This window comes from Pygoscelis adeliae, unplaced genomic scaffold (genome assembly GCF_000699105.1).
Source record: "Pygoscelis adeliae isolate BGI_AS28 unplaced genomic scaffold, ASM69910v1 Scaffold453, whole genome shotgun sequence".
NCBI lineage: Eukaryota > Metazoa > Chordata > Aves > Sphenisciformes > Spheniscidae > Pygoscelis > Pygoscelis adeliae.
In genome coordinates this window covers 1,083,654-1,110,521 of record NW_008824450.1, presented here as the reverse complement: position 1 = coordinate 1,110,521, position 26,868 = coordinate 1,083,654, and the positions used below count along the sequence as shown (strand labels likewise).

The following is a 26,868-nucleotide window of genomic DNA, read 5'->3' as shown; positions in this document are numbered from 1 at the left end:
GGGGGCGGGGGGGGGGGCGCGGCGCCCCCTCCGGGCCCGCCCGGCCCCAGCCCCAAAGTCGTCTTCTGCCCATGGCTGCCGCTGGCCGGCCCTCCCTCCTGCCGCCTCCGCTGCCCGGGATGCTGGCACCGCGCCGCCGCCTTCTCAGCTGCTTAAGGCCATTGTGTCGATCGCCTGCTCCAGCTTACTCCTCAGCCGCTGCCTCCGGGCCTGCTCATCCTTCTCCAACGCGGCTAAAATCTGGGGGAGAGAGGGGAGAGGAGAGGGTGAGGAGATGCCCTCCTACCGAAATCAGCTCCTCGTTGCCCACATGGATGAGCTGGCTCATCAATGGCATCGGGGCACAGGGATGTGGTCCCATGGGAAGCAGCATGGGTTCGTTCCCATCCCTAACGAGGCTAGGAAAGGGCCAAAGGAGGCGCGAGGTGGAAGACACTGCCCTGAGTGCTGCCACCCTACAGGCAGAGCCTCCCGGGACCCCCAAGGGGCTGCAGTTAACACCAGGGACCTGCTTGATACTAACAAGAAGCCAACTTGCACGTGGGGAAATGAACATCCATTGTCAAACAGAGGGCAAACCCCAAACCCAAGACAACGACATCTTCCCGCCACGTCTGTGACTCCAGCAACACTCCAACGTCCTAGGGAGGCAGGGGCTGTGTTTCAGAGACCGTGATCAAGCCATGAACTGGTTCCACAAACACAGAAAGACCAAACCCATGAGGCTTTGGCTGCCGCCAGTGGCAAAACCCCACTCGTTTCTCCCCAAGGCAGACAACTGAGGGACACTGGGGTGATGGGGGGGGACACCAGATATATGTACCAGCAAAGCCTGCCTCGCTGGAAGCCCTCAGTCCTGTGCAAGGGGTGCACCCACAGACATCCGAGGACTACTTTCCTCCTTTGAAATCCCCTTTCTCTAAACAAGCTCCTGGCCATGATGACAGATCGCAGGGTGGAGGGACAGTCCCTGGCTGGATGCAGCCATGCCCCCAGGGCCGGGGAAGGACTGGCAGCAGTGGGAGGGTGGAGGACGACGCTCAGAGTGGGGAGAAGGGAGTAATGAAGCATAAAACGCAGGGGCAGCTGCCCTCCCAGCAGCCAGGAGTCGTCTCGCTAACATCATGCCAGCAGAGCAGAAAAGCTGATTTAAAAAAACAAACCTGACAGAAATCTCATCTCCTCGGGTGAGCTAGTTGAGAGAGCAAATTTTTTGCAATTAAATATCAAGGCATCCGTCCAAGGGGACTTGATTAACCATTTCATTGGCCACATAATTGGAAACAAACTGTTGTATAATTAATAGACTTACTAGGAGGCAGGCAAAGTCCATCAGGAGCCCTACAGGTAACTTCTTAATGGGGAATCAGCTCCCTTTGATTAAAAGCTGCTGCAGTGCTGACGGGTTGTGGAGCGGCGTGCGGGGCGTGCTGTGCAGCATCCACCATGCTGCCATGCAGCAGCCTCCAGACACCGACAGGCTCTGGCTCTCCACCAGGCTTTTTGGGACAGGACCAGGCTGGTCCCTGTCTGCTGGGGCAGTAAGAGATGCCCGATGGAGAATCTCTTCCCAAAAGAAAGGGGAAAGCTGCATCTCAATACCAGCATCAGCTCCTGAGAAGGGGAAAATTCTCCAGCAAGAGCTGGGCACATCTGATTTACCTCCCCTGGCAGCAACAACCCTGGGCTGCGGCTGGACTCGCGAGAGCTCATAGATTCTGCCATAAAACCTGCCACCGGGGACACTCGCCCACCATCCATCTCCACAGCTGCTGTCAGCCGTCACGCTACACGTGGAATGAAATAACTATAATAACACTCATGTAGAAATCAAAACCCCGCATGCCTGAAAGGTGGCTGAGCTGGAACCAGATGAGTTTGGTCTGAGAAGTGGAAGAGGAGCCTATTCCCCCCACCCACCTCCTCCGCCTCTCCCGATAAGACAGCTGTGTACCCTGGGATGCTGAGGTGTCGAAAGATTCACAACCTGCCCCTGCATTTATTTGCTCCTCTTTTATCTCAGCCTTATGGAAACAATGCAGTCAAAGGAAACCTGTGCCGAGCATAGAGAGAGACCCAGGTTTGTCACCTGCTGTAAGGAGCCAGGACCACTGATTACCAAGATGCAAGTACCCAAATGAAAATTAATTATGATTTTCATTCACAGCCGATGACAGCATATTATTGCACTGAACAACAGGAAAAATTATTCTCTCCCATTTTGCATCAAAGAGGGTGCAATCGGGCTGCATATAATTGTGCTTAATGAATGAAAACAAACAAAGGGAACAGCTGCGATTTATTAATCCCATTACAAATAATAAAAGAAGTTCCTGAGAGCTGTGAACACACTTGCGATGCTCAGAGAGCGGGCGGCACCACGACACTCAACAGATGTCAGGCTGCCGTTAGTGGGCAAGAAGAGGACCTGTGCCCCTGAAGAGCAGCTCATTAATGCCACATGGTCCGCTCCCTGCTCTCGCCCAGGGCTTGGAGGATTTATTTAAGGCTTGGGGGACTTTTAGCTCGGAGGAAGCGAGCACTTGATGATGGCTGAGGGATGGTAGCTGCCCCACAGCAGATCTAGATCCTTCAGACTGCTCCTCTTCCACTCTCGTGGTAGCCACAGAGCTGTTGTACAAACTGTAAAACCCCAAAAACCCTACACGGCCAACTCATCACACAGAGCTATGGGGGCCTCCTGGATGTGCCATCCCAAGTCGTTTGGGGAGTGGCACAGAGGTCCCACCAGCATGGTCATCAGTACATGGCCACCAGCTGCACAGTGACCACCACGTGGCACCTTCCCAAGCACCAGGGTTTCCTCCCATCCCTGTAGGCAAGCCAGGCCATCCTCCTCCTCCTCACTCCTGCGAAACACCTAGCTCCACAAGGATTTTGGCCACCCTGGTCCCAGTACTGACCTTAGACCCAGGGCCCAGGTCTGCTACGACCTGCCCACGGACTCCCTAAATTCACACCTCAAAGAGGTGCTGGGAGATGCCTCTTGGGATTGCTGCAGGGTACTACGGGGACCCCGTTTCCTCCCCCTGCGGGGCAAAAGGCCAGCTCTCCTGGCTCTCTCCGAGCGAAGAGATGTTCTGGCATTCTGTCACCTAAATAAGCCATTGTTCAAACACAGCTGTCAATCCCCTTTATTGGGACAATAAAACCTATACTATCATGTTATATGTATAGATCCATATTTTACTGTAGTTACATATTTTATTGCTTTAATAAAAAGATGCGGGGTGCGGATTCGAGCGGTGCTTTACGAAGTTAATTTGTATAAATTACAACAGAGGGGGTTTTAACCATTCTTACTGATGTTCACAAAGCAAGCACTGAAGAGGCCACCACATTCTCTAGCATCCCTGGGGAGCGGAGCCAGACACTGCCTGTATAAGCACACGGCGCTGGTACTGCTGCAGCGCTGGGCTGGTGGTGGCAGAGAGGTGCACTGAGATAATGCCGCTAACTCTGTAGCCCCAAGGAGCTCATGTGCCAAATGTGTAGAAAAATAGGTGTTTCCCACATTACTCACTGCAGAAAATATGGGGAACAAAGCGCTGCCTACACCAGTGCCTGGCTCCATGCCTCCCAAACCTTTCCTTTCCCACCAGCCCAAGTACAGACATGGACTACGTTGTTCTCCCGCATTTCACAGGGTGTTTTTCTATAGGGAAAAGTGTGGGACTGCAGAAACACAGGCAAAGGGACACAGCTTGCAGCCCAGGCTCGACTCCCCATCGCTGCGTCTTACCTCGTCCTTGTACTTGGTGATGTAGGAGTAGATCTCGTGCAGCGCGCTCATACTGTTGAACTGGCTGAGGTGTAACCGCGACTGCTCCGCCAGGTATGCGCTCATGTCCTGGTCACTGATCGCTGGCATTTTAGCTATATCTGCATAATATCTGCAAGGGAGAAACAGAAAGAGTGGGTCAGAAATAGGGACAGACAGAAGGGGATGGGTCCCCGCTGCGAAGCTCACTGAGAACAGCCACTGGAGAGGCAAGGTGAAGAGCATCATGTCTCCGAGCAGTGACATACCACAATCACCCATTGTAACGCCACTGCTCATCAAGAGGTCTCTGAGCACTCCGCAGAGCGGTCAGCATCATTAGGAACACGCTCCCGATGGAGCAGCGCTGAGCCCAGCCCAGCTCAGCTCCCCATGCTGGAAAGCCAGGAGCTGCTACTCTGAGGGATTTCCCACCCTCTCCTAAACCACACATTTTTCCTCCTTCCCATCCCATTGGCATGTTTTGCCACCAAACCGCATCCACCAGAATCCTCCATGCCTGCAAGCAACACGTAAGGCTTTGCTACCATTCTCGAAGGTCGCCGTGTCACTAAAGCCAATGATGCCCCTTTACATTCAATTAAATACTTGGTGCATGAACACAAGTTCACATCCAGCCCTTGCAGTAATACACGCCCGCGTGGTTATGTCTTCCTCAGCAACAGGCATTCAACACAGCCTATGACTGCCACTGGCCATGCTCAGAAATTACCAAAAAGCTACGAGGAGCTTTCGTTTTCAGTGAAAACCGAGGTTCTGCAGACACATCTGTGAACACAAAGGATCCTGGGCAGCAGAAGAAGTAGCTGATGTCTTAGGGCATGCCTGGGTCAAACGACTTGGTGCTTTCCTGCCTTCCTTGTGCTTCTCTGATGGTTGCTACCAGAAGGATACTACCTTACAGGACACCTTAAGATTTGCAGTCCTATCCCATAGCTGCCTCACTGATATGCTCAGCAAATACAGGGAAACCCAGACACAGCTTATATGGTCCAGAATCGTAGTGGAAAAACAGAATATCCAACAGGATATTTATTCATCAAAACCCAGAAAGAACAAAGCTGCAGCACCCCATTGCAGCAGGAGGGTTACACCAAGCAGATGCACCAGTGGACTGGCCGCTGAGGTCCTTTTGGAAACCAGGGTTGTGTCCGCAGGCCTCTATTAAAAAAGAAACCCTACCCACAGCAAATGAGCCCTGGCTGCTCCCACCATCTGGAAATACAGAGTGCCAGTCTCTCCCAGGTTTGCTTTACTCCTCATGACTCCTCACTCAGTGAAGTTTCTGGTACAGTGATTAGCATCATTAGCATCATCAGCTGAACGCTGAGATGGAACATGGCTGAAGCACTTGGATAGGAGCAGATGGCAGCAAGACCACTTGAGGAGATGAATACAAAGATCCACTCCATCCCATGGCGCTGAACTCAGCTAGTGATAAAATACTTGGGCAGTTTTTACAAGGAGGCTCATTCACACCCAGAAAGTGATGCGAGAGATTTCCTGGATGCTGCCAAGAGAGCAGTGGTCTGAGGTGAGGACCTCTGACTAAACCAGGCATCAAGAGATCTGCTACGCCACTAGACAGATCACCCCCAGAGTGACGTCTCCTAAAGCTGACATTACTTCTACCTGTGCTGAGGAATATTAGGGACAATATGCCCAACCTTCTCAGTTCCAGACAGCTTTGATTAGCAAAGAAAACCCATAGAGATCCTCCTGGCTACCCTTCACCTGTAGGTGAAGGCCCCTGTGGGAAGGGACTCATGGGAGATGAATGTACAAAGTTAGACCTGCTGAAGAAGAAAGCTTTTGTGGCTGCCACAAGAAGATGTCCAGGTAACATGCAGCAGTTTTACGTTCTGGGTTTTATCATGACACAAAGGATGGCAGGAAACCATCATTTTTCAATACAAGTGTGCATGGCTCGTGCGGACCAAGATCCCAGTCACACCTACCATTTCCAGAGGACACCTACCCAGCCACAACCCCAGCAGCAGTCCCCTTGGGCTTGCCCCCCCCCCAGCCGCAACCCCAGCAGCAGTCCCCTTGGGTTTTCCCAGGCTCCACACCTCCCAAGCCCTTTACTGTGCTATTCCTGCCTTGGACTGGCAAGATGCCCTTTTTTCTGCTGGTGCCTGAACCAAGGCGGCAGACAGACCTGCTGCTGGGACTAGCAGTCCCACTCAGCTGCCCACGCATCGCTCCCATCCTGCCTCTGCAAAGCTTTGTGACAATAACCGTGCCAAAAGCCAGAAATGCAGATTACACCACAAAACCCTGCAGCAGAGGAGCAGTAGGAGATGCAGTTGCACCCTGCACGGGGCAGCTCTGCCCCCTGCTCGGCTGCCTCTGGGACCGTACCAGTGGTAAGCGATGGCAGGAACATCTGTCACCGGTGAGATCTCCCACCTCCTCCCCAGGGACACAGCATGTCTAGACCAATGTTTAGCTCTGGAATGGTTTTATACCTTTTTGTCTCCGGGCACACACAGAGCTGAATATTTTTGTCACAGAAATGGCAAGGTCAGAGAAATTCACTTTATGAAGTTTGCGATGTTCCTACAGGACCCCACTCCAAAGCCCCCTCCAGCCCCCCACAAAGAACTTTATCCTATTACAATGCAGCTCATCTCTCATCTCAGCCATAGTATTTCAGGGGCATCTTTTCTTCTGATCCAAGCCCTATCTTCCTCGAGGGAAGAAGCTTGTCCTTGTACCCGTCTGCAAAGCACCAGGCATGCCAATGGTGCAACAAAAATAACTGTACAAGTGAGCATCCAAAGGATGATTTGGGCTACAATGTCCCATGCTTGCAAACTAGAGAATATGATGCTTATTGTTGCCTGGACATCTTTCATTTGGTTCATTCTGTACCCAGTCTAGATGCTGAAAAAGGGAAGGGTCCTCAGTGGAGAGGAAAAAAAAAAAAAAAAAAAAAAGCATGATCTATAGCACAGCATATCAACACAAGGGGAAAGTTGCATCAGCAACCTGAAATCTGCCATTTTTTAAGCTTGATGAAGTCCCACTTTGCCACACAGTAACATTTTAAGAGTAGCTCTATTTGGAGGGATTTGGAGGATATCTCCTAGGTTTCACTCCCAAAAGGATAAAGCTAAACACAGCATTATGCCTGAGTGCATCAATTTGCAATCAGTAGCATTCAAACCCTGAACCTTTAACACTGCATTAATTCAGCGGGACAGAAGGATGTCTCTCATCAGCTAACAGTGAAGGTGGAGGGTGTCAGAAGGAGCCAGGGGACCCGCTCCTCTCCCTGCTCTTCAGCACAGCGACAGCAGCCCGAGCACTGCTTCAGAGCATGTGCTCTCATCTGGATCCCAGGTGAGATGTACAGGTGGATGAGAGATTGGAAACGGTAATTTTCACCCATTTCAGCAAAACCTGTGTGTATTGTCATGGTACAAAAAAGGCACTTCCTCTAGTCCAAGGCTGACTTCTCACTGCTCTTCAAAAGCAATCAAGGGAGGGATTCACTTAGGGACATGGTTTAGTGGGCATGGTGGTGTTGGGTTGACGGTTGGACTCTATGGTCTTAGAGGTCTTTTCCAACCTTAATGATGCTATGATTCTAGGTGTTAGCAATTCTCTAGCACAGACCAAGTTTTTACAACAGAAAACATCAGACAGCCTAAAAGCTGAGGTTGCTTTTAGCACCCCTTAAGCAAGTAATAAACGGCTCTGTCAAATAGTCATTGCAAACTCATTCCAGGAGACAATCATGAGAAAGCATCATCTCCCAAATGAAAGGATCACCTTCCACAAGCGTTAATACGATCCCTCTTCAGACAGCTGCCAAGAGGAGTCCCCCCAACGACCCAAGTCCCCACACCCACATACATCCACTGTAACTCCTCCAGGTGACTCAAGGAGCTATTGCCAAGCCTACTCACCTTTCTACCCAGCTCTTGTAGTTGGGGATGTCCTTGGCATACAGTAGTTTGTTGGAGGGAGAGTCTTTTCCTAGCTTGTGCTCAGAAGTTGAGCAGGAGTCCATGAATGTCTGAGCCACCACGGATAGGCAGGCATCAGTAATACTGTTCTTGTGAATGTCGAACACAAACTGGGGGTTCTTAATCACATTCACCCAAAAACGTAGAGGTAGACTGAGGGAAGAAGGAAACAGGAGTCAGCACCTGAACTGAGCTCTACATGGCAGCCAGTGCACATGCATCTCCAGTTGCAGAGGAGGAGCTCCCCATGACCCAAAATTGGGCAGAATGCTTTTCCCAGTGCCCCAGGAATGCAAACAACCTGGGGTAAATGGCTGTTCCCCTCTGCCCCATTGCAATACCACGTCCTCTGCCCACCCCCACATGGCCACAGCTCTCCGTGGAGAAATTCCTCAGCACTGCCAACATCTCCAAAGGCAAACCAGGGCAGCGCAGATCTGCGATTTCTCCGAGGATCCACTCATACTGAAGAGCCCTTGCTGAGCCCATGGGTCACATCAGGCACGGTCCCCTTCTCTCGCATCAATAAGCCTGTCTACAGTGCCGTGTGGCATCTCGTGTCGGAGGAGTGGGTTAACTGGACTCCTCAAGGGCCTCATTAGCACATTTAACACCAGAGGAGAACTTAGGCAGCCTCAGATGCTGGAAATAAAGCTCTCAGCTGCAGAGGCAGTGGGTCTCCTGGCCAGCCACTGACTGGGTGTTTGCCGCATACTGACACAGGTGCCACTCTCCATGGCTCCATTTCCCAATCCTGCTGCTCCTCTCCTCTCCCAGAAGCATCTCAGGGTCTCCCCCCATCAGAAAGCCTCTCCGTTCTGTCATCCCTCAGCAGCAACACCCAGCAAATGCTTTTATCTTAGACAAAACACACTTCATTCCCCAGGACTTCCCTAATGAGGGTACCGGGTGCATGTACATATTTCATTTTTGAAGGGAATGGCCTCGAGAAATTAGCTCCACACATCGAATTAGCGCCCAGAGATAAGCACAGGCATTAGCATGCAGGAGCCTGCATGCCCAGCCCCTGCGGAGCGGGGCTTTTTTTTCCTCCCTTGCCTTTCACTCCTTCTTTTAATATAGAAAGCTGAGTTATAAATCAGTTCCAAGCACTTCCGCGCTCTCACATCTCCATTTAAAAATGTTTCTTTTCCTGCCCTGCTAATTGCCAACAGTTACTGAACTATACAAAAGCAATTTGGCTGCCATTTAACAAATGCCAGACACGGGAATGTACGTACCCGTCTCCAGTAACGGCAAGATCAGAGAGATGAAATCAGTGAGGTAGCAGAAAAGTAAAACACCGAGGGGGGGCCTGCAGAGCAAGAGCCAACACCTGCTTGAGCCCTGGCCCCAGCACGGCACTTACGGAGGTCTCATCAGCCACTCCGCCCTGCTTTCCAGAGAGCGATTAGCAGAGCCGATGGTCTGGCTCTGCAGGCGAGGTTAGGGAGGATGCATACATGGCTTTACGCTGACTTTGTTAGGGCACGCTCGGCTGAGTGACGGGAGGGAGCGCAGAAACACCTTTAGGACAGTTGAGATGAGAATTGGGGCTGGCATCTCCGGAGGCGCCCAGAGGACGGGGAAGCCCAAGTGGCGTTTGCTCAAGGTGAGATGGGAACAGAACCGCTGAGGTCCTTGGCCGACTCTAGCCGTCAGGGGGAGCGTGGTGCCTGGGATTTGGGGATGGAAGGGCTGAGGGACCATTGCATTCCTGGGATTTTTTCTGCTGCAGGAAGGCATGCAAGGGATTTACCCACACCCGAAATACAGAGATATGGGCCTCTCTTGTCCTGGATCATTTCCAGGGACATATTTCTGCTCCCTGTGGGAGGGGTTGGAAGTACCCTTAGCTGTGATATCGTTAACCCCGTCCCACTGCCCCTCTCCATTACCAGTTACTCTTCCAGGTGTGCCTGACATCGTAATCATTGATCTGATGCTTATCAGCTTGTTCATCCAGGAAATCAAACATGTATTTGATGGCGAGGGGCAGCGCGCTCCCACGATGTGCTGTGCTGAAGATGGTCTCAAACAGGTCATCCACAAATTTCTGCAGGGTGCCCTGAGGAGGAGAAAGAGAGAAGGGTGACTCAGCAACGCCCAGTGCCACCAGAGATGAGCCTTTAACTAAAGGTAGGCCTTTAAACCAATTTCACTTGTATTCCTGCCACCTGGAAGAGAAGCACAGTACAGTCTGTGTAACTCTACTCGTTCTCAGTGGTTTATACTGGGAAACAGACACTGCAGTAATGAGATACCTCCTTCACTGCACGATCTGGCATGCTAAAAGCATACAAATAAAAACACCATATAGAGCAAAAACCAAGCAGATGTACATCATATCATGGCCTTTAATTGGGTCCCATTAAGGTACCCGAGACCTGATGACAAACATTGCTGAACAAGCCCTCGTCCCACGAGGCAGGGAGCCAAGTCACAGGGGAGATGGCTGAGCCCAGTCTCTGCAATCCTGAGCCAGTACCTTCAGCACAGCCCTCCACTCCTCTCTAGGGACATCTCAGACACACAGCACCCGCTCGGCACTACAGAAGGTTTTGTATGTGCTGAGGGAAGGGGAACCCGCTGCGATGCCAAATGCCCTCGGTAATTACCCTTCCCACATCACTGATTTTGCAGCTTTATCCCAAACACCAAAGGGGATGAGGCCCCTGCCCCAGGGCATCCCTGCTTTGCAGTCCAGCAGCTCCTCAAGGATACTGGGAACAGTAAAAACACCGAAGGGTGCAAAAAGCAAATAGGAAAATCCACTCAAGGGATATTCACTGAGGGTTTTGACACACAAAAACATCACTTCCAGCTCAGGAAAGCCCAAAGACGAAGAGAGTAGCTCCTCCTGTGCTGAAGCAGGTGGCTATTAAAAAAGCAGTGCTTACCATTTTTGGACAACCCAAATCACTACACCAAAACCCTCCCCATCCAGATCTGAAAAGCCAGGCAGCAGCTCTGTGCCTCCGTGCCATACCTTGGTGGCTAACAGGCGGGTCAGGTAGATTTCAGAGACCATCTTGCTGCCCCGGTCGCCCTCCCGCTGGTCCATGTGGTCGTGGTTTTTCACCAGGTGCCAGAGCTTGGTGCCGCTCTCCAGGTCAGGGGTGATCATGGGCGTCCGTGAGCGCAGGCTGTCGGGGCTGCTGGCTGTCCGCAGCATGCTCTCTGCAAGCACCGAGCACAGGGGGATGCTCGTACCCTGCCCACCTCCACCTCGCCGCCAGCCCCATCACCTCCCTTCCCTCCGCACGTCATGGCCGTGAAACGGGAGCTTTGGGATCCAGCCTCTGCAGCCACCGTGGACTGGGAGCTCTGCTGGCACTGTGTTCACAGCCTGCCGGGCTACATGCAAGCCTGGCTGATGTACAGGGGCCAGGACCATCGTGGAAGGGATTCTGCAGGGGCCTGCCCTGCTCCCAGCACACAGGTGCCAGGATCACAGATGCCTCCTGTGTCGGTCTGAGCTGACCACACTATTTCCTTCCAAACCAAGGCTGAAGCACACTTGCCAGCATGTTCACTGGAGTCCTCAACTCTGCTCATTTAAGTGCAAAGTGCCTCTGTGCCTATTTTAATTAGATTTCAGGGGAATAAAAGGGAGGGGATCCCTTAGCAGCAGCCATCTGACATGTGTCTTTCTCCCCCGAGTCTGACATGTCGCAGAGAGAGATGGCTCTGAGGGCATCTGCTCCCTCTCTGACACCAGAACAAATAGCATGGTGCAGGAGAGCCGAGGGTTTGGAGGACCTTGTTCACGTGAGCCACAGTTACAATCACCTGCCCTGTGCCTTGGTCTGCAAGCCCAGCCTGGTGCTGCCTCCCCTGCCAGCACAGTGGAGGATGCCCCTCCGTGCTCACCGTATCTGCTGAGGGACTTGGTGAAGGTGGAGGAGTTGGAGATATTGTACGCCGAGTTCTGCTTCGGCACCAGGGCTACCGAGGAGCCGTCTGTCACCTGGGGGCAGAGATGGCGTGAGCAGGCTGTGACACCAGAGAAGCACAGGAGGAACAGCCCCACAGCAGGGAGAAACCAGGCCAGGAGGGATGAAGCTACACTGCACCCCACCCCAGGGACATCCATCTCCTGCAAAGGAGACCTACATATCTACCCCTGTGACAGATTGGGGGCAGAGGTCAGAACAGGAACACACCAGAAACCTTGACATGAAAATGGTAAAGTAAGGTCAGAGCAGGAAACAGCCTCTATGAGTCCTGAAGATGCCCCATTTAGTGCTTCCTTGAACAGAAGGATCATAAACATGGGGCCCACGCAGGGGAGTGACTGCATGCCTCCTGGCCATGCCTCTGCATGAGCAGCACGGTCTGGAGAGCTGAGCCCAGGCCCTGACGAAAATGAGGAGGAAGAAGAGATGCTCAAGCTCAAAGCAGCTGGTGACTGCTCAGTGCTCTCCACCACAGACAGCCTTACCTGGTAGTGGGCCAGGGTGTTTAGCCTCTTCCAGTCATTGTCAATCTTTGTGGTGACATCTTCATCCTGCAGTATGATCCGGGCCATCCTGCCCTGCCGCCACTCTGTCCCCATCAGGGAGAAGGACTCATGGTTAAGGGGCGATAGGAGCACAAAGCCGAGACGAGGGTAGGAGCACGGTCTGGGCATCAACAAAAGAGCCCTCCCACCACCTTCTGAACCCCAGGACTGATGACTATCAATGTGGCATTGGGCAAAGACTGTTTCTAAGTACTCAAGGAAAGACAGCATCAATCTGACCCTGGCGACTGTTTCCTTTGCTCCTCTCCTCTTCATTCTCCTGCCCCTCCTTGAAGAACAGGACTATTAACACTGTTCTCAACTATTGCTGGCCTCCTTGGACCTCAGCCACCTCAAGCCTGCAATCCAGACCACAGCCAGAGCCGAGGAGGCTCCTCTCCCCATCCTCTCTACTGGCAGGACCCACACTCTCATGCCAGGGGTCCCCACACAGAGTCAGTGCCACCAGCACAGCAAAAGTAGACCGGACAAGCACAAATGCTCTGCTCCTGCCAGGTCCCCTCTCCTGTAGGAGATGCGGATTTTCTGCCTTGAACAGTTTTTTTGGCACTTCTGCTCTTAGTCACATCCCTGCTCCCCACAGGGAAGTGCTTGGCCTCTCTCTTACCCAGGTCCATGTCTCCGGCTTTGGGTCGCTGGGAATAGGGCACCCCCTTGTAGACAGCGTCCAGCAGCTTCTCTTTCACCTGCGTGATGGTGTCGCAGTTCAGCACCTTGACAGGGATCTCCGGGGCATTCTCGTTCTCGGGGTTCACGCAGTTGAGGGTCTGCACAGCACAGGGGGGCAGAAAGACTCGAGTGAGAGGTTGTGACACACTGGCTGCAAAGGCAGGTCCAAGGACATGGGACTACAGCTGTCTACAAGGCCATGTCTTCTCACCTCCCGGGCCGCTGCAGAGTTGCAGCCACATGGCACATTCCAGCTCCCTCTTTCTCCCCACCTCTCCCCGTCACCCTCAAATCTCCAACTATTCCCAGAAGGGCAGCACAGTGTCAGTGAAGGAATCCTGGGCCAGCAAACGGTGCCCAACTCACCAAAACCTGTCTAGCCTGAGCGATGCCCAGGCACGCTCCACTCCCCTCCCAACCCCACCCCAGTAGAGATCGAAGTGGTGAAGAACCAGCTGCAGACTAAGCCAGGGGTAGGGCCTGGCTTAGTCAGCTGGACAGAGGAGATGGCTTATATGGAGGAAGAGAAGTATCTCTCCATCTCCTGCAGTAACCTCAAGGCTCTAACTTTGATCCCCACCCAACATGAGCCGCTGGCTGCTCCTGGCAGCATGTGCTCAACAGCGTCTCTGGCCCCATATCTGTCAGGGCCATGGGGTTTGCTGGGAGAGGTGTGGAGGGGGATTCAGTTCACGTTTGGCTTTCTCAGCTCCATGGCAAGAGCAAACCTTGACATGCAAAGGCCCCGTTTATGACACTAGCTGAGATGGACAATACACAGACAGGGCAAGAGGCACGCCAGGGATGCTGGAGAGAAGAACAAGAGACAAAATACTCTCTGCAAAGTACTTTGCGTGCCTCCAAGATCTTGTTAAATAGCTGGACCTAGCAGTCCTGGCAAGCAGCAGTACCAGTGAGGCTTCTGCTTTCACTAACCAACATTTTGTAGTCAATCTGCTGCCGGATAAGCTTGTCTTCACTGAGGGAGTAGCGAGCCTCTCCTGTAATGGCATCAATGGGTCCCTTCTCCATCTGCTGCTTGATGGCACAGTAGAGCATGAAGAGTGGTTCCCCAGCACACTCCTGCGGGACAGGGGATGGAGGAGAGGGAGAGAGAGGGGTGAGAAGGTGCCAGGCACCAGATTTGCCTTTCAAGAACCACCACCATGTCAGGAGCCTGCTGTGGCCCTACAGCATCGAGCCCCATATGTGGCTTTATAAAGAGCCTCCAGCCCTTGCTCAAGACTGCAAGGAAGGGGGCACATGGTAAAATTCATCCTGTGGAGGAGCTCATTCTCTCCTTCCAAGCTCGCTGGAGGTTGTTCCCTTGTCTATCAACCCCTAGGCTCAGCTTCCCAGAGTTTCCAGATACTCCCCGGTGAATTCTGCTCATTTCTACAGGCCAAAAATGAGCTAAAAAGGTTAAATTCAGGGCTAATGAAGAGCAGGTTGGGTCTGGGGACTTTGTGTATGGGATATAGCCTATCTTTTGAGCTGGCCCAGCCAAGAGAAGCACCTGAAGACTGGAAAGGGCACACTGCAGTGAGACAGCATGGAGGCTCTTGCCCAGGTATCACAACGCAGTTCTGGCATCTGTCAGGAGCCCAGTCTCACATGAGGGAAGGTCAAAGGAGGTTTCTCCATATGACGGCTGGGCACAACCAGCCCGATCCACTGGGAAGGAAAAGCAAGAAAGCAACTCACTGACAACCCTATCCTGAATCTCCGGCTGATGGAGGGGACCAGGCAATGAGGTTTCCTGCAGTTAAACCATTTGCCACCTACGTGTCCCCAATGCCAAACCCCTGTAGTGAGAGCTAGGTTTAGCCACCAGCCAGAGCCACATCAGTGTCTATGTCATAGGTGGGAGGAAGGGAGAGGAGAACTGGACCAGACACTCCCCCTGAAGATGCTGGAACTGCAGCAACCAGGAACAGCAAAGGACCCACCAAGGTTGGAGGCACCAACCAACCAGCTTGGAGCCATGAGTTGGTGTAGGGTGGCTGGAAGTGGACACCCCTTTATCACCCAGGGCCCAAACCTCTCCCCTGAGCCACATCCCAATGAGCCCTTCCAGATACAGGCATCAGCCCTAAGGGAGTAAAAAGGGTACGATGGGAGCAGAGAGGACAGAGAGAAGTCCCAGCAGATTTTACCCCACCAGCCCTCACTCCTCCCTCCCAGCCGCCTCACAAATAAATTGTACTTTGGTGCAAAGTGCGGCTGCTCTCCCTGTCACCATATGCTGTTAGCATCTCGTTAGCATCTGCGGTAATTAAAGAGACAGCTGCTAACGAGCAGGAACAGGCATACATCATCCCCAGACCTTCCGACAACACGCCTGTCTTTGAAATTATGTTTCATTTGAAAACTTGGCTTCATTAAGTCAGCTTGGAAAAGTGAGAAACCCAAGGTGGGTGCTACACTACACATTACCGGCTGCCCGGCAAGGCGGGAGTGCCAGCCTGGCCGCAGAGCGGTGCGTCCCCAGGGGCTCCCACGGCACACCGAGCCCACCCCTCCGGCCACGGTGGAAAGACTCAAGTTGCTTCTTTCAGTTGCTTGTAAAAACTCCTCGTAAAACTTCCAAGTCTGCAGAAGTGGTGTGGATGAAGGATAGCTTGGAGCGGGACTCCTGCTCACATCTGGCATGGCTGTTCCCATCTCAGCCCACAGATTTCCCCTCTTTGGCGAGGCATGGTTGCTGCTCACCCATCTGCAGGTGGAGGCATCAGCAGTCCTGGTGATGGGTACTTCACTCCTCCAGCACCATACAGGCTTTTGGGGGCTCCTGCATGCTGCAGGATCCTGGTCTCCTTCTGACCTGTCAGGCACCCTAATGTCAACCGAAACAGCCCCTCTGCCCTGTCCCCCTGACCCTGTGCATCCTCCACGTTGCAGCTTGGCTTCCCCACCTGTTCCAAATGTGGGTCCTACCCTTAAAATCCAAAACCTCACTCCCAACCTCACTGTCCCCACCGCCTCTTGAGGACGGGGGCCGACATGCTGCCATGGGTCACAGCTCACTGAACCACAACAGATGAGGATGGTTTAGGGCTTGTCCCTGACAGAGACCAACAAAACGAACAGGGGCCGCAGAAACCAGTGCTGGGCAGTTGCCCCGAGATGATCTCCATCGGGTGAGATACAGGACGGGGTGAGATGAGGCTGGGCGGCCCTACAGGGTTGATGGAGGGGAGCCTGCCCCCCAAACATGGCTGTGCCCACACTGCCAGCCCTGATGCACTTTGCTCACTGCTGGGGGTCTGAGCAAGGGGGGGTTTGCACGGGGGGGCTCTCCATGCGGACTGAGCTGGAGGAGGGTGGCTGCAAACACCCCTGCGCATGCACGCGTCGGTACGTTGGGAGCAGGCTGAGGCAAGCCAGCTAACGCTCAAACTGTCTTATTGACTAGATCTAGCTCATCAGGCACCTAATATCGTGCATTTTTCAGCACTTGTCTCAATTTATCCCTCTCCCTTTCCCCGGGGTGTCTCATTAAGAGTCTGATAAATGCTACTACAGGGTCCCCATGAAAGTGCCAGCCCTTGCTGGCTCCCCACGCTGCTGGCCCTGGGCAGGGGGGGCTGTCCTGTCCCTGTCCCTCACCCCAGCACATCACAGCTACGTGACTCCGAGTGCCCAGCCCTGCTCCGGGCAGGTTTGCTGAGAGCTGATCTGGCAGCTGGGCACACATCCGCCTGCCTCATTTACATGCATGATTACCATGGTTTGGTGCAGTTTCCCTGCTGGCAAACTGCTGTGATACCTCTCCATCTACTCCACGGGTTTTGATGCCACCTGTGATCCTCACTGCCGGGAGACAAGCGGAAACGGGCCCTGGTGGGACCGACCCAGGAGATGCCATGAGCACATCCTCAAGTCTCTTCCAGTCTAACTCAAGTGACCCAGGCGATAGAGCTTCAACCACTTCCCTGGGGAGATGATCCCCAGCGTAACAAATCACACAGCCAGTGGGTTTATCCAGGCCCTCCCTCTGCATATGTTCCTCCTGTAATACTGCATCTAGATCAGACTTCTCTCTCCTGCTGCTACCACCCAGAGACTGGAGGCGTTTTCCCCCGCCAAAGCCATGGCGTAACCAAGGACTTTATAAAAAGGCATTGGCCTGGTCCCATCCCCACGTCTCTCTCTCACGCTACTCCTTATCCTCAGACCTGCCCCATACTGGCAACGCGCCCAGAAGCCTCTCCAAAGGGGGACAGGGCTGTACAAGGACAGATGCAGGACAGTGGTGGCACATGAGTTGATCCAAAGCCGCTTCTGAACAAGGTGAACATGCCCCCGTCACCTGCCCACATGGCCCAGCCCAGCCAGGGACAGGCCAAGGGCGTCAAGTCATGCATATGAACGCAACATCCCCAAACGCCGCTGTGGGCTGCGCTTTGCTCGGCCAAAGCACAACCTTGTCCACTTCAAGGAGCTCTGAGGGAGTTTAACCACAGCGAGAGCTACTCCTGCCTGTCCCACTGACCCTGCAGAGCCCAAAGAGCCGTCTGCCGGTGTCCTACCTGATCCCACCAGGCACGTCCTACCTGATCCCACTGGGCACTGCTGCTGCAGGGGCAGAGGGTGGCCCCGCTGAGCAAAGCCTCGGCATGAAGAGGTGGTGGGAGGTTTGACATCTCCCCACGACTGGCACAGCTTTTCTCCTCTCCCACCCCTGGAAAGCAATCTCCACTGCACGCTACAAGCTCGATTTTTATAGATACAGGCTATCCCTTGACAGAGGCAAAAAGCCAAGTGCATGTAAGTGATATTATAAATCACCTCTCGTTGACGATCACTTGAGTTCTGCACAGACTCCTGCTCACTCTCATCTCTTGGCTGGAAATGGTTCAAACCCTCTTTATCTTAATGAGGGATGAAATCCCACAAAAACGGCAGCATGCCACCCAACCTCACTGTGCTGACACCAGGCAGGATCCCAAGAAACGGCTCTGCTGACTGACAAGCATGTGGTGGGACCAGAGACACTGTTCACCCCACTGGTGTCATCCCGAAGCAGCAGCAGCACCGAGCCAGTGGTCCATGGGCTGGAGCTACAGCTGTGTAACCCGCACGGCTGCTGGTGTGGCTCTAGCAGGTGGAAGCACCAGTGCTGATGGGATAAACGTCCTCAATACTGGTTGGGTGAACCAGCGGTAAAAGCAGCCCTTACACTTTGGCATCCTCTTCTGCTACCCCCGATGAAATTGGGAAAAAGGCGAATTCAAGCTAACAGGCTCGCCAACGCAGGCAGGGGCATGAGGAGATCCAACGTCATCTGCACCCTCATGCACACGCTGTGGAGAGAGCTGTGTCCCCGGCTGCCAACAGGGCCCACAGGGCATCCATCCCCATCGGGGCACCTTTTGGAGGGGAAGCAGCAGCAGAAGCGGAGATGCCTGGGGGAAATGATTCCCCTACCAAGGGGCCTCAGTGTCAGAGATGAAGGAAAAACAGCAGCATTATATGAAGAGCACAGCACATCAAACTACAGCTCAAACAGGCAGAAATATCCTCCGAGCACAGTGACGTCTACAGAAGGACCAGCTCCCGGGGCTTTTTCCTCCCGAGTTACGTAAGCAGAGGCAAGGAGGGAGGAATGGGAACCACTCCGAAGGGATTCAAGACTCAGCTGAGTTGCTTCAGATTTATCCTTTCTCCGGGCACCATTTTTATGAAGATCTCAAACCCGCTACGCATTATGCAGTCCTAGTCTGGATTTCATTTCTCAATCTCAGCTCTTTCCCCAAAAGGAGACCCAGAACCACTAATCACATCTCAGAAACACAGGATGGGAACGGAGGCCTGGGAAGCGATCTCTGCTCCAGGAGGGAGCGGCAGTGCTCAGGAGCACGTCAGCCCAGGCTCTGGGTACCACGCTGCCTGTCCTGGTGAGGCAGGAACCACCTCCCCACCCAGGCGGGGTTGCCATCCCTTCCCAAACTCACCTTCAGAAACTTGTACAGCAGAAACGTGAACCAATTCGTCAGCATCTTCTCTGCCACTGACTCCGTTCTGTAGGGAAGGCAAAGAGCAAAGTCATCAGGAGAGGATATTAAAGGTCTCTGATCTCACCCATTGCCAGCTCAGCCTTGGACTGTGGCTGTATTATTTTTGGCTTTAAAAGGTCACATCTGGAAAGGCAGGAGCCTCAAAGCAAAGGAGCACAAGCAGACAGCAAAAGCTCTAGTGAAAAGCTTGCCCATCCACACGGCTGAGCCACAGCAGCCCCCCAGGAGGGAGAAGCAAATTGGTCTCCGGTGTATTTGGAGATCCAGACAGAGCCAAGCACGACCTTGTCCGATGGGGAGTCTTGCCCAGGGGATGACCAGCTTTCTACCTCTCCCTGGTACCTTCCTACTTAAATGAAGTTTGTTTCTTGCATCGTGTCCCATTGGAACCAGGCAGCTCCCTCCACAGGAGGATTGTATGAGACACCTAAGCCAGGTAAAATGTTACCCACTACTACTGGGTGACATGGGACTTCCCAGCAACACCCAAAGTAGCCCTTGATCTCTACAGCCTCAAAGCCCAGGAACCACAGTAGAGCAAGAGGACAATCACCACCAATACTGGAGGGATAAAGAGAGTTCTCCCCAGCAGCCTGTGCAAGGTCTGTTCAGAAGAACTGCTGGAGGAGAGGACACCTGGTTCTTGGCACTCAGTGGTGGTGACGGTGAAGCTTTAGGAGACCACGCTCTGCACCCCTGCTTCTCTCTGTGCCCTTGCCCTTGGGCCTGGATCTGCATGGCTCTCAGGCAAGGATGTAGAGCTGTGCGACACAGAGAGGGCATGGTCCACTGGCACATGGCCTTGGTTAAAGCCACCGCTAGATTTAGGTCTGGAGACTTTGATCCCAGTATGGTTTTATCCCCAGTACTAATTCAGCCGAAAACAAGGGGATTAAAGGAGGAAGAAGTAAGAGCAGTGGTTGGAAGCTCAAGCTGTTTTCCGTGTACCTTTGGAGCACTGTGCAAAGACACCGTGCCACGCTTGGGATTTAACCCTTCCCTGCCTGCATGGTGGAAATCCCGGGTCTCTGCATGTCTCCTCAGAGTGGGGTGGTAATGTAGGAGTTTGCAGTGAACAATGCTGCAACCACCTGCTCAAAAAGGAGCTTAAAAACAGAGCCGTGCCTCTCAGCTTTTGGAGATGCAGCTGAAGGAAGCCACCAAAACTGTCTTGAGAAAACTTATATATTGCCCCTAGTTTCCTAAAGCATGGTTCAAATCCAGGTGGCAACATGCTCCAAAGCGGCATGGCAGGGAAGGTCCGGGGGAGTCACCCATGTCTGTTTGGGACCATCACCGCACAACATGTGCACAAGAGGGAGAGAGCAGGATCCTGCAGGATGGGTGTGAGACGTGGTGGGTCCGAACAGGACGAGGGGACCTCAGGGTGGTGGTACTGCAGCCAGGATGTGCCACACCAGCAGAGGAGAGGGACAGTCTGGCATGGAGGGAGTTGAGGGTGACACAGGACCCAGGTGAACCGCACAGCCCTACAAGGGCAGCTTAACGCGCCTGTCTCTGCACCACAGCCTGGTCTCGCTGTCATAAGATTAAAATCCCCCTTAACACATCCGTTATTTTTAAAGTGGCTTTCACTCCCTTTAAAGTAAAAATGCCAGCCAGCCCCCCAACCCTCTCCGGTTAGGCTTCTTCAGCTTATCCACCCATTAACCATCAGATCAGCCACTTGCAAACACAGATGCTCCCGAAAGCACAAGCAATACTAATAACCTCAGGGACATGGCTGCATTCCTGTTGCACCAGGGGAATGGACACAAATGGGTTGACTCAAGAGACAAAACCCAGAAGGAACCCAAACCTCAGAGCCACCATGAAGAGTCCCACTGCCCAATGCCATGTCCTGCCCAACAGCAATGCCATGCCCGGCAGATGGGACAGGAGCAGCTCCCAGTGGCCAGATGGCTGGGGTAGGAAATCCACTTTCCCAGAGTTTATTCAAGCTGACTTGGAGTCATATGGTCCCAATCCAAGGCTTTCTCTTGTGCTAATGGGGCTTAGCCCCTTTTGCCCTCCCTGGAATAGCACAGTTCTCCTTAAACCATTAGGGGACAGTAATACCTGAGCCTCCAGAGGAGGGAAGCCTTCCTGTGTCCCGCCAGGAAAGATTAATCCATCAAGGGGAAGGAAAAAAGAGAAGGAAAGGGACATGGGGAGAAAGCCAAGGGAAGGGGTGGACTGAAACTATTCAGCAGACATCCTCCCCGGCCCCAGATCAGGTCGTTTGCTGGCAAGCCTGTAACACTCATCTGAAGTGCCACCACCTGGGCTCTGGTGAATGTCTGTCTTTATACACCATAGAGCCACATGCCACACCAACGGGGGATTATCCAATAACAAAATAAATAAATAGCGGTTCTCCCCAGTTAGATCAATGTTAATCTAGTTGCCCTGGGCAGTAAGCACACTCTTGCGCCCAACAGCAGTGCTAATCAAAAGGACGAAGGAAGCACAGCCCTCAACATTGCTCGCTCCACGCCGTGGCTACAGGAAGAACGAAGTCTCTTTAAATATCGCTCAGGGAGGCATGAGCAAGGTGCTGGCCAGGGGACCTCATCCCTGTCCTAAGCCTCCCGCAGCTCCACCTGCGATGGACCTCCAAGCTCCGCGGCTGGGGTCTCAGGCTCCGCGCTGATAGTCCTCAGGCTGCTGGGTCTTGCCGTGCCGGCAGTCTGGGCTCTGCCCCCGTGCTGCTCCCACATCTCAGCCACTGCAGCTGCTGGCCTCCCCGCACTGCCTTTTATTTATATTTTATTGATTTACTTCATTCCAGACTTTTGCTCCAATGGCAGCGGCTTCATGATGCTCTGAGAGACTCAGGAGCTGGAAATGCAGTTTAAGTATTTCAGTGAAGCCTGGTGTCGTGGAGGGACAGTAAGAAGGGAAAAGCCTAAGGATGCGCTCAGGGAACAGGAATGGGGGACAGGGGTGGGCACCTCCAAGACCCACCCCTCTCCCGGCCAGCCACAAGTCTGTACCGTACCACGCTCTGTCACATTGCTAATGAGGTGCTTTGAGAAATTAAGGGCTCCCTTGCAATGTGATAAATGAAGCAGAGAGAGTAAGAAAGCAATGTGCCTAAAGAGATCAGCCAAAGGAAGGTAGCAGGGATGTAACTGGGATCAGCTCACATCTGTGTCCACTCCAGGTGTCTCCCCAGGATCAGGCACACAAAACCCAACAGGCTTTGTCCGGTCTGGCCATGCCATGAACATTGGTTGATGTTTGAAAGATGTGCTGGTTTTGCTGAGCCTTTCTGGTGACACGCCAGCCCCATGGCTCTCAACCGTCCCTGCATCTCCGCTGGAGGCTGGTGGCACCAGCCTGGTGGAGGTGGAGATGGGGAGGCATGGCACGGCGTGTGAAGGGAGAGGACGGCACGGAGGGCCTTGAGCTGGGCTGGTGGAGCTTATTAATTGTTTTTCTTCGGCACTTGGTGTATCTTTCAATATTCATCAGCCCATGATGAAGGAGAGCTCAGAGCTATCGTTAAATATTGATGGGCCAGGCAGACTCACAGCAGGGCTTGGCAGGCTGCCTCCTGCTCGCACTCCTCCCGCCCCCGGCGAGACTCCCAGCTTGTGAAGATCTGCTTGGCTTTCCCAGGAAAACCCCCACGTGCCCGGCGAGCTGGGCAAGCCCCGAGGAGGGAGTGGCGAAAGGAGGACTCCGGCCTGCTGCAAACCCGCAGAGGCACCCATGCAGGAGTGCTGGCAGCAAGGCAGCCACCAGGCAAGGCGAGAGCCACCCCAAGTGCCGGGAGGTTTGGGGGACTGCCTGGGACACCTGGAGAAGGGAAGGCAGGTGGGAGCAATTGCTGCAGCAACACGCAACAGTGCCCGACACCAGTGCGCATCCTCCCTGCTACCAGCCTACGCAGCCGACAGCTGCTGAGCATCTTGCTCGGTCCTCCCCAGACAACATGAACCTGCATGGGCCAAACCAGAGTGAGAACATCCCGTGGGCGACTCCTGAGCTAGCTGGGTCTGGTTGGTCCCACATCCCTCTCCTACTTGCATGCAGACAGGCAAGGAAATGCTTGACCACAGACCCAGTGCCAACATTGTCACAGCCAACACCAAAGCCATCACTGACGGCATCCCTAAAGGACACCAGCTCACGTCCACATGCTCAGGAGAGCCTGGGCACTGTTCCACAGCTCCAACCTCTCAGATGGTCACTCACCTCCGCAAGAGCAGTTTGGGGTGGTTCTTACTCTCCAGGTTCTTCTCAATGAGGTCGGAGAGGAGCTGCTTCAGCACGCCCGTGGCGTACTCCATCTCGCCCTGCAGCGCCGTCATGATGAGGGAGGCCACGTTGCCGCGGTCCCGCATGGAGAAGCTCCGCTGAGCCTCCAGAGTGCGGATGAAGGTCAGCAAGAAGTGCTTCTTGTTCAGGAGCTGCCCGAAGAGGGTCAAGGACTTCTCCACATTCGCCTGGACCTGCAAGGATAGAGCAAAGCTGGGAGATGGGCACAAGGAGGAGGGCAATGAGAAGAAGGTGGCTGGGCTGCACAAGACCCTGGATTTACCCTCATCCCCCAAGAGGAAAGGATCAAAAAGGGTCAAAAAGCAGCTGGATTTGCTCTCTCCATACCACCAAGCTTCCTCTTTGGTGATCAGCCTCAGTTCCCTCCAGAAGTATTATCTAGTTTGCAATATCTCGGCATCAAGTTAACACAGTCTCAGGGCATCGATGTATATATATGTGTATATATATACACACACACTTCCATACAAAGACTCTCTCCTGCACGTGTGCAGGCACATACATGCACTTCCCTCCCACAGACAAACGCTCTTTCTCTCCCAAACACACACACAAATTATAATTTTCAATTTCAGCTAATAAGCAGCTCAAATTCCACCCAAGTCACTGCAACACGCACTTTGGGTATTGTACAGAAAGTAAATAAAGACACAACCCTGAGCTCCGCCAGCAGCAAACCCGCCTGGTTTTGGGGGGCTGGATTTCAGACAGGGAAGCAAATAGCAGAAGTCTGGCTCTGCCCCACTCCAGACACAGCCTGAAATATTCCCTTTCCTCTTGAGACATGTGAAGGTGTATTTCTGGCCATACTTGGCCACATAGGACCCAGCAGGGATTGGGCTGGGATGCTTTCATCCCTGCGCTGCCATCATCAGCCCAGCTGCGGTCAGCCCTGACCACAGTTCTTATCAGAAATGAACAATTTTACAACACAATGTTTTCCCATTAGAAATGGTTTCCTCTGAATAAAAGCCTTGCTGTGGTAAAACGTCGATTTTAATTTTTTTTTTTCCCCCCTTGTCTTCCTGATCAGAAGAATAAGCAAAAAAATTCATTTCATATCGATATTTGGAGACAAAACAACACTTTTCATTTCAAAACACCAACTCAAAATGAAGAACAGGGTTTTGACACATCAAATCATTTCACTTCAATCAAAACTTTGGATCAGTGCTTTTCAGTTCAGCGAAATTCCTCGCAGTTGTAACTTCCCCCTCCAAAATACTCTTTCTTTTTTTCCACTGGACAAAAACCCCGTTTCCCACCCAGTCCTTGTCAATTCTGCAATACGAGCCCCCAGGTGCCACTGCCACCCTCAGCACCCAGGCGAGTGGGGACGCCTGCCCCAGAGCATCCCGGAAGAGTGATGGGGAAGTGACAAGCCCTCACTGCCCCCGTCCTCAGGGTTCCTCTCGCGGGCACCACGCAAGCAAGCACGTGGCTCAATTTCCCTTAATGCAGGTCAGAAAATAACGTCCTGCTAGGAAGAGAAATGCTTTAAATTATGTTTTCCTGGAGTCCCTCCCTCCAGACTATGCGGCGACCTCGATGCAATGATGCTGGTAACTCAGGCAGATGCCTGAGTTTCAGCAGCATTGGCTGCTACCTACAGGGACACAGAGATGCCAGTTGATTCCTCAGCACGGGAAGACCCAAGAGCTGGCTGAAGCGCAGCGGCTGTGCTGGAGACCTACCAGACCTACCAGTAAAACTGGGACAGAGGGAGACGTGCTGCATCCCCACCCCTGCACGTTGCTGGTGCTTTTGCAGCTGGGACCAGGCAAAGGAGACCATGAGGTGAGAGGCTTTCTCCCTTCAGCAGAGCAGCAGGATCTCGATAAGATGGGAAACGGGTCCTGCCCAACAGTAAACATCCCATTGGAGCCTTGGCAGGGAGCACGGGAGGACGTGAAATCGCCATCACAAGCAGCACGGCAACGCCTAAGCCCCCCACATGCCTGTCACCTCCCTGGGCCCCCGTGTTTAACTTGCTGATCATTAGCAGAAATAAATGAACAATACTGAATTAAATATTTAATCAGGCTTAAATTCGCACAAAGCAACAAACCTCCCCTCCCAAAACCTAAAGAGAAAGGGAGCTGGTACCGACAGCCTGATGCTTGCTGCGGATTAGCGTGTGCGTGAGCAAGTGCCGTTTCCTTCCCGTCACTTGCAATAGCTAATGTTACACTCTGAGTAAAGAGACAAATAAAAGCAAACCTGATTAAATTATATGAAGCTTACACAACTGTACTTGCTTTATTTAATCTCTTTTGGGGATTTTTTTTTTTTTTCCTCCTTTTCAACTTTAACCCCTTGTTTCCCAGGCCGGGCTGAGCTGGCGTGCTCTCTCGAGTGGGATGTTTTGAATTAGGAGCTGGAAGCGGATGAACTCCCATCCAGCCTGCCACAGCCAATGCAAAATTCCTCCTCTGATACCCTTTTTGATACCCTTTCCACCCCTCTCTCTTTAGGGAAAATCCTTAAGAGCAAGAGCAGAGGTGAGAGGAGAGTCAGGCATTTGCACAGACGGGAAGGGCTGTGCCCCAGGGAGGGCTATGCTCACGCCTGCTGTGGCTCTGAGCATCCAGAAACCTGAGCTGCAAGGGGAAATCCACGGAAATAGGGTCCCCACCGCGCTCCAGAGCTGGGATTAGGGACCAGGGAAAGAAAGCAGGCAGAGGGCCAGCGCCTCGCGCTGTAGCCGTGCTGGCGTACAACACCAGCACATGCACTTGCAGTTGGTAAGAGCTTGTGTGTTGTAATTAGCGACCGTGCATCTTGCATCAGGGCCGATTACTTCTCCTAAATATATTGTGAAGCCCACGTCAACATTAATTACTGTGCCGGGTCAGCAGCAAGGGGAAGCTAAGGTCACCCCCCTCCTTTCTCTAATCAAGAGCAGCCTCGGCAGCCCAGCAAACGAGAAGCCAATTGCTGTGCAATTGCATGCACTAAATTAAACAGAGGTGGGGAGGCTGGGAGAGGAGAGGGAGCTGGTTTGGGGAGTAGGGGAAGGATGCCAAGGATGGGTTCTGCATGGGGAAATGGAGCCAAGCAAGCAGGCGATGTCAGACAAGCCTGCTAGAAACGAGCGGCCGGTCAGGCATCAAACAAACCCAATTGAATAAAGCAAGTGCTGTAGAAAATGACAGCAACAATGATATTAATATAAATATTGATATTAATGTCAGAGAGTGTAGTAACCATTTGGCAGCCGGTCCGCGTTCGCGTTGGGCCAGCATCCGAACAAAGCATCTCTCCAGCCCTAGGCTTGGGGCATGGGGACTCGTACAGGGGCACATCCCCAGCGTGAAACACTACAGAGACAGACAGACAGAACCACACCTCCATCTCCTTCAGCACGGGGTGGTCTTCTATCCCTGGGAAGAGAACCCGCATGGCGTAGGTGCGATAGTCCAGAAAGGGGATGCCAGCCCCATCCAGGTCGTTGGTCAGCTCGTTAATGTCAGTCTGCAGCTCAGCAAAGGCTGGGGTGGGAAAAGCAGAATTAAGCAACACATCCCGGAGTCCCAGCACACAGCATTGGCACCCAGCCTCCACCACACACCCCACCCACCCCACCCC

At 53.1% G+C, this 26,868-nt stretch overlaps 1 protein-coding gene across 1 annotated transcript in view; it reads right to left on the bottom strand.

Moving 5' to 3' along the window:
- Positions 1-30: 30 nt before the first annotated feature.
- PLXNA1 (plexin A1) overlaps positions 31-26,868 on the bottom strand; it is a 106,015-nt gene continuing 79,177 nt past the window's right edge. Inside the window, exons 20-31 of the mRNA XM_009321039.1 lie at positions 26,629-26,771; positions 23,197-23,453; positions 18,931-18,997; positions 13,910-14,056; positions 12,912-13,071; positions 12,224-12,327; positions 11,653-11,749; positions 10,769-10,959; positions 9,678-9,847; positions 7,720-7,932; positions 3,764-3,914; positions 31-240 (exon numbers count right to left, since the gene is read on the bottom strand). Coding sequence (XP_009319314.1) covers positions 145-240; positions 3,764-3,914; positions 7,720-7,932; positions 9,678-9,847; positions 10,769-10,959; positions 11,653-11,749; positions 12,224-12,327; positions 12,912-13,071; positions 13,910-14,056; positions 18,931-18,997; positions 23,197-23,453; positions 26,629-26,771 — 1,796 coding nt within the window. The 3' untranslated portion in view covers positions 31-144. The remainder of the gene's footprint in view (positions 241-3,763; positions 3,915-7,719; positions 7,933-9,677; positions 9,848-10,768; positions 10,960-11,652; positions 11,750-12,223; positions 12,328-12,911; positions 13,072-13,909; positions 14,057-18,930; positions 18,998-23,196; positions 23,454-26,628; positions 26,772-26,868) is intronic.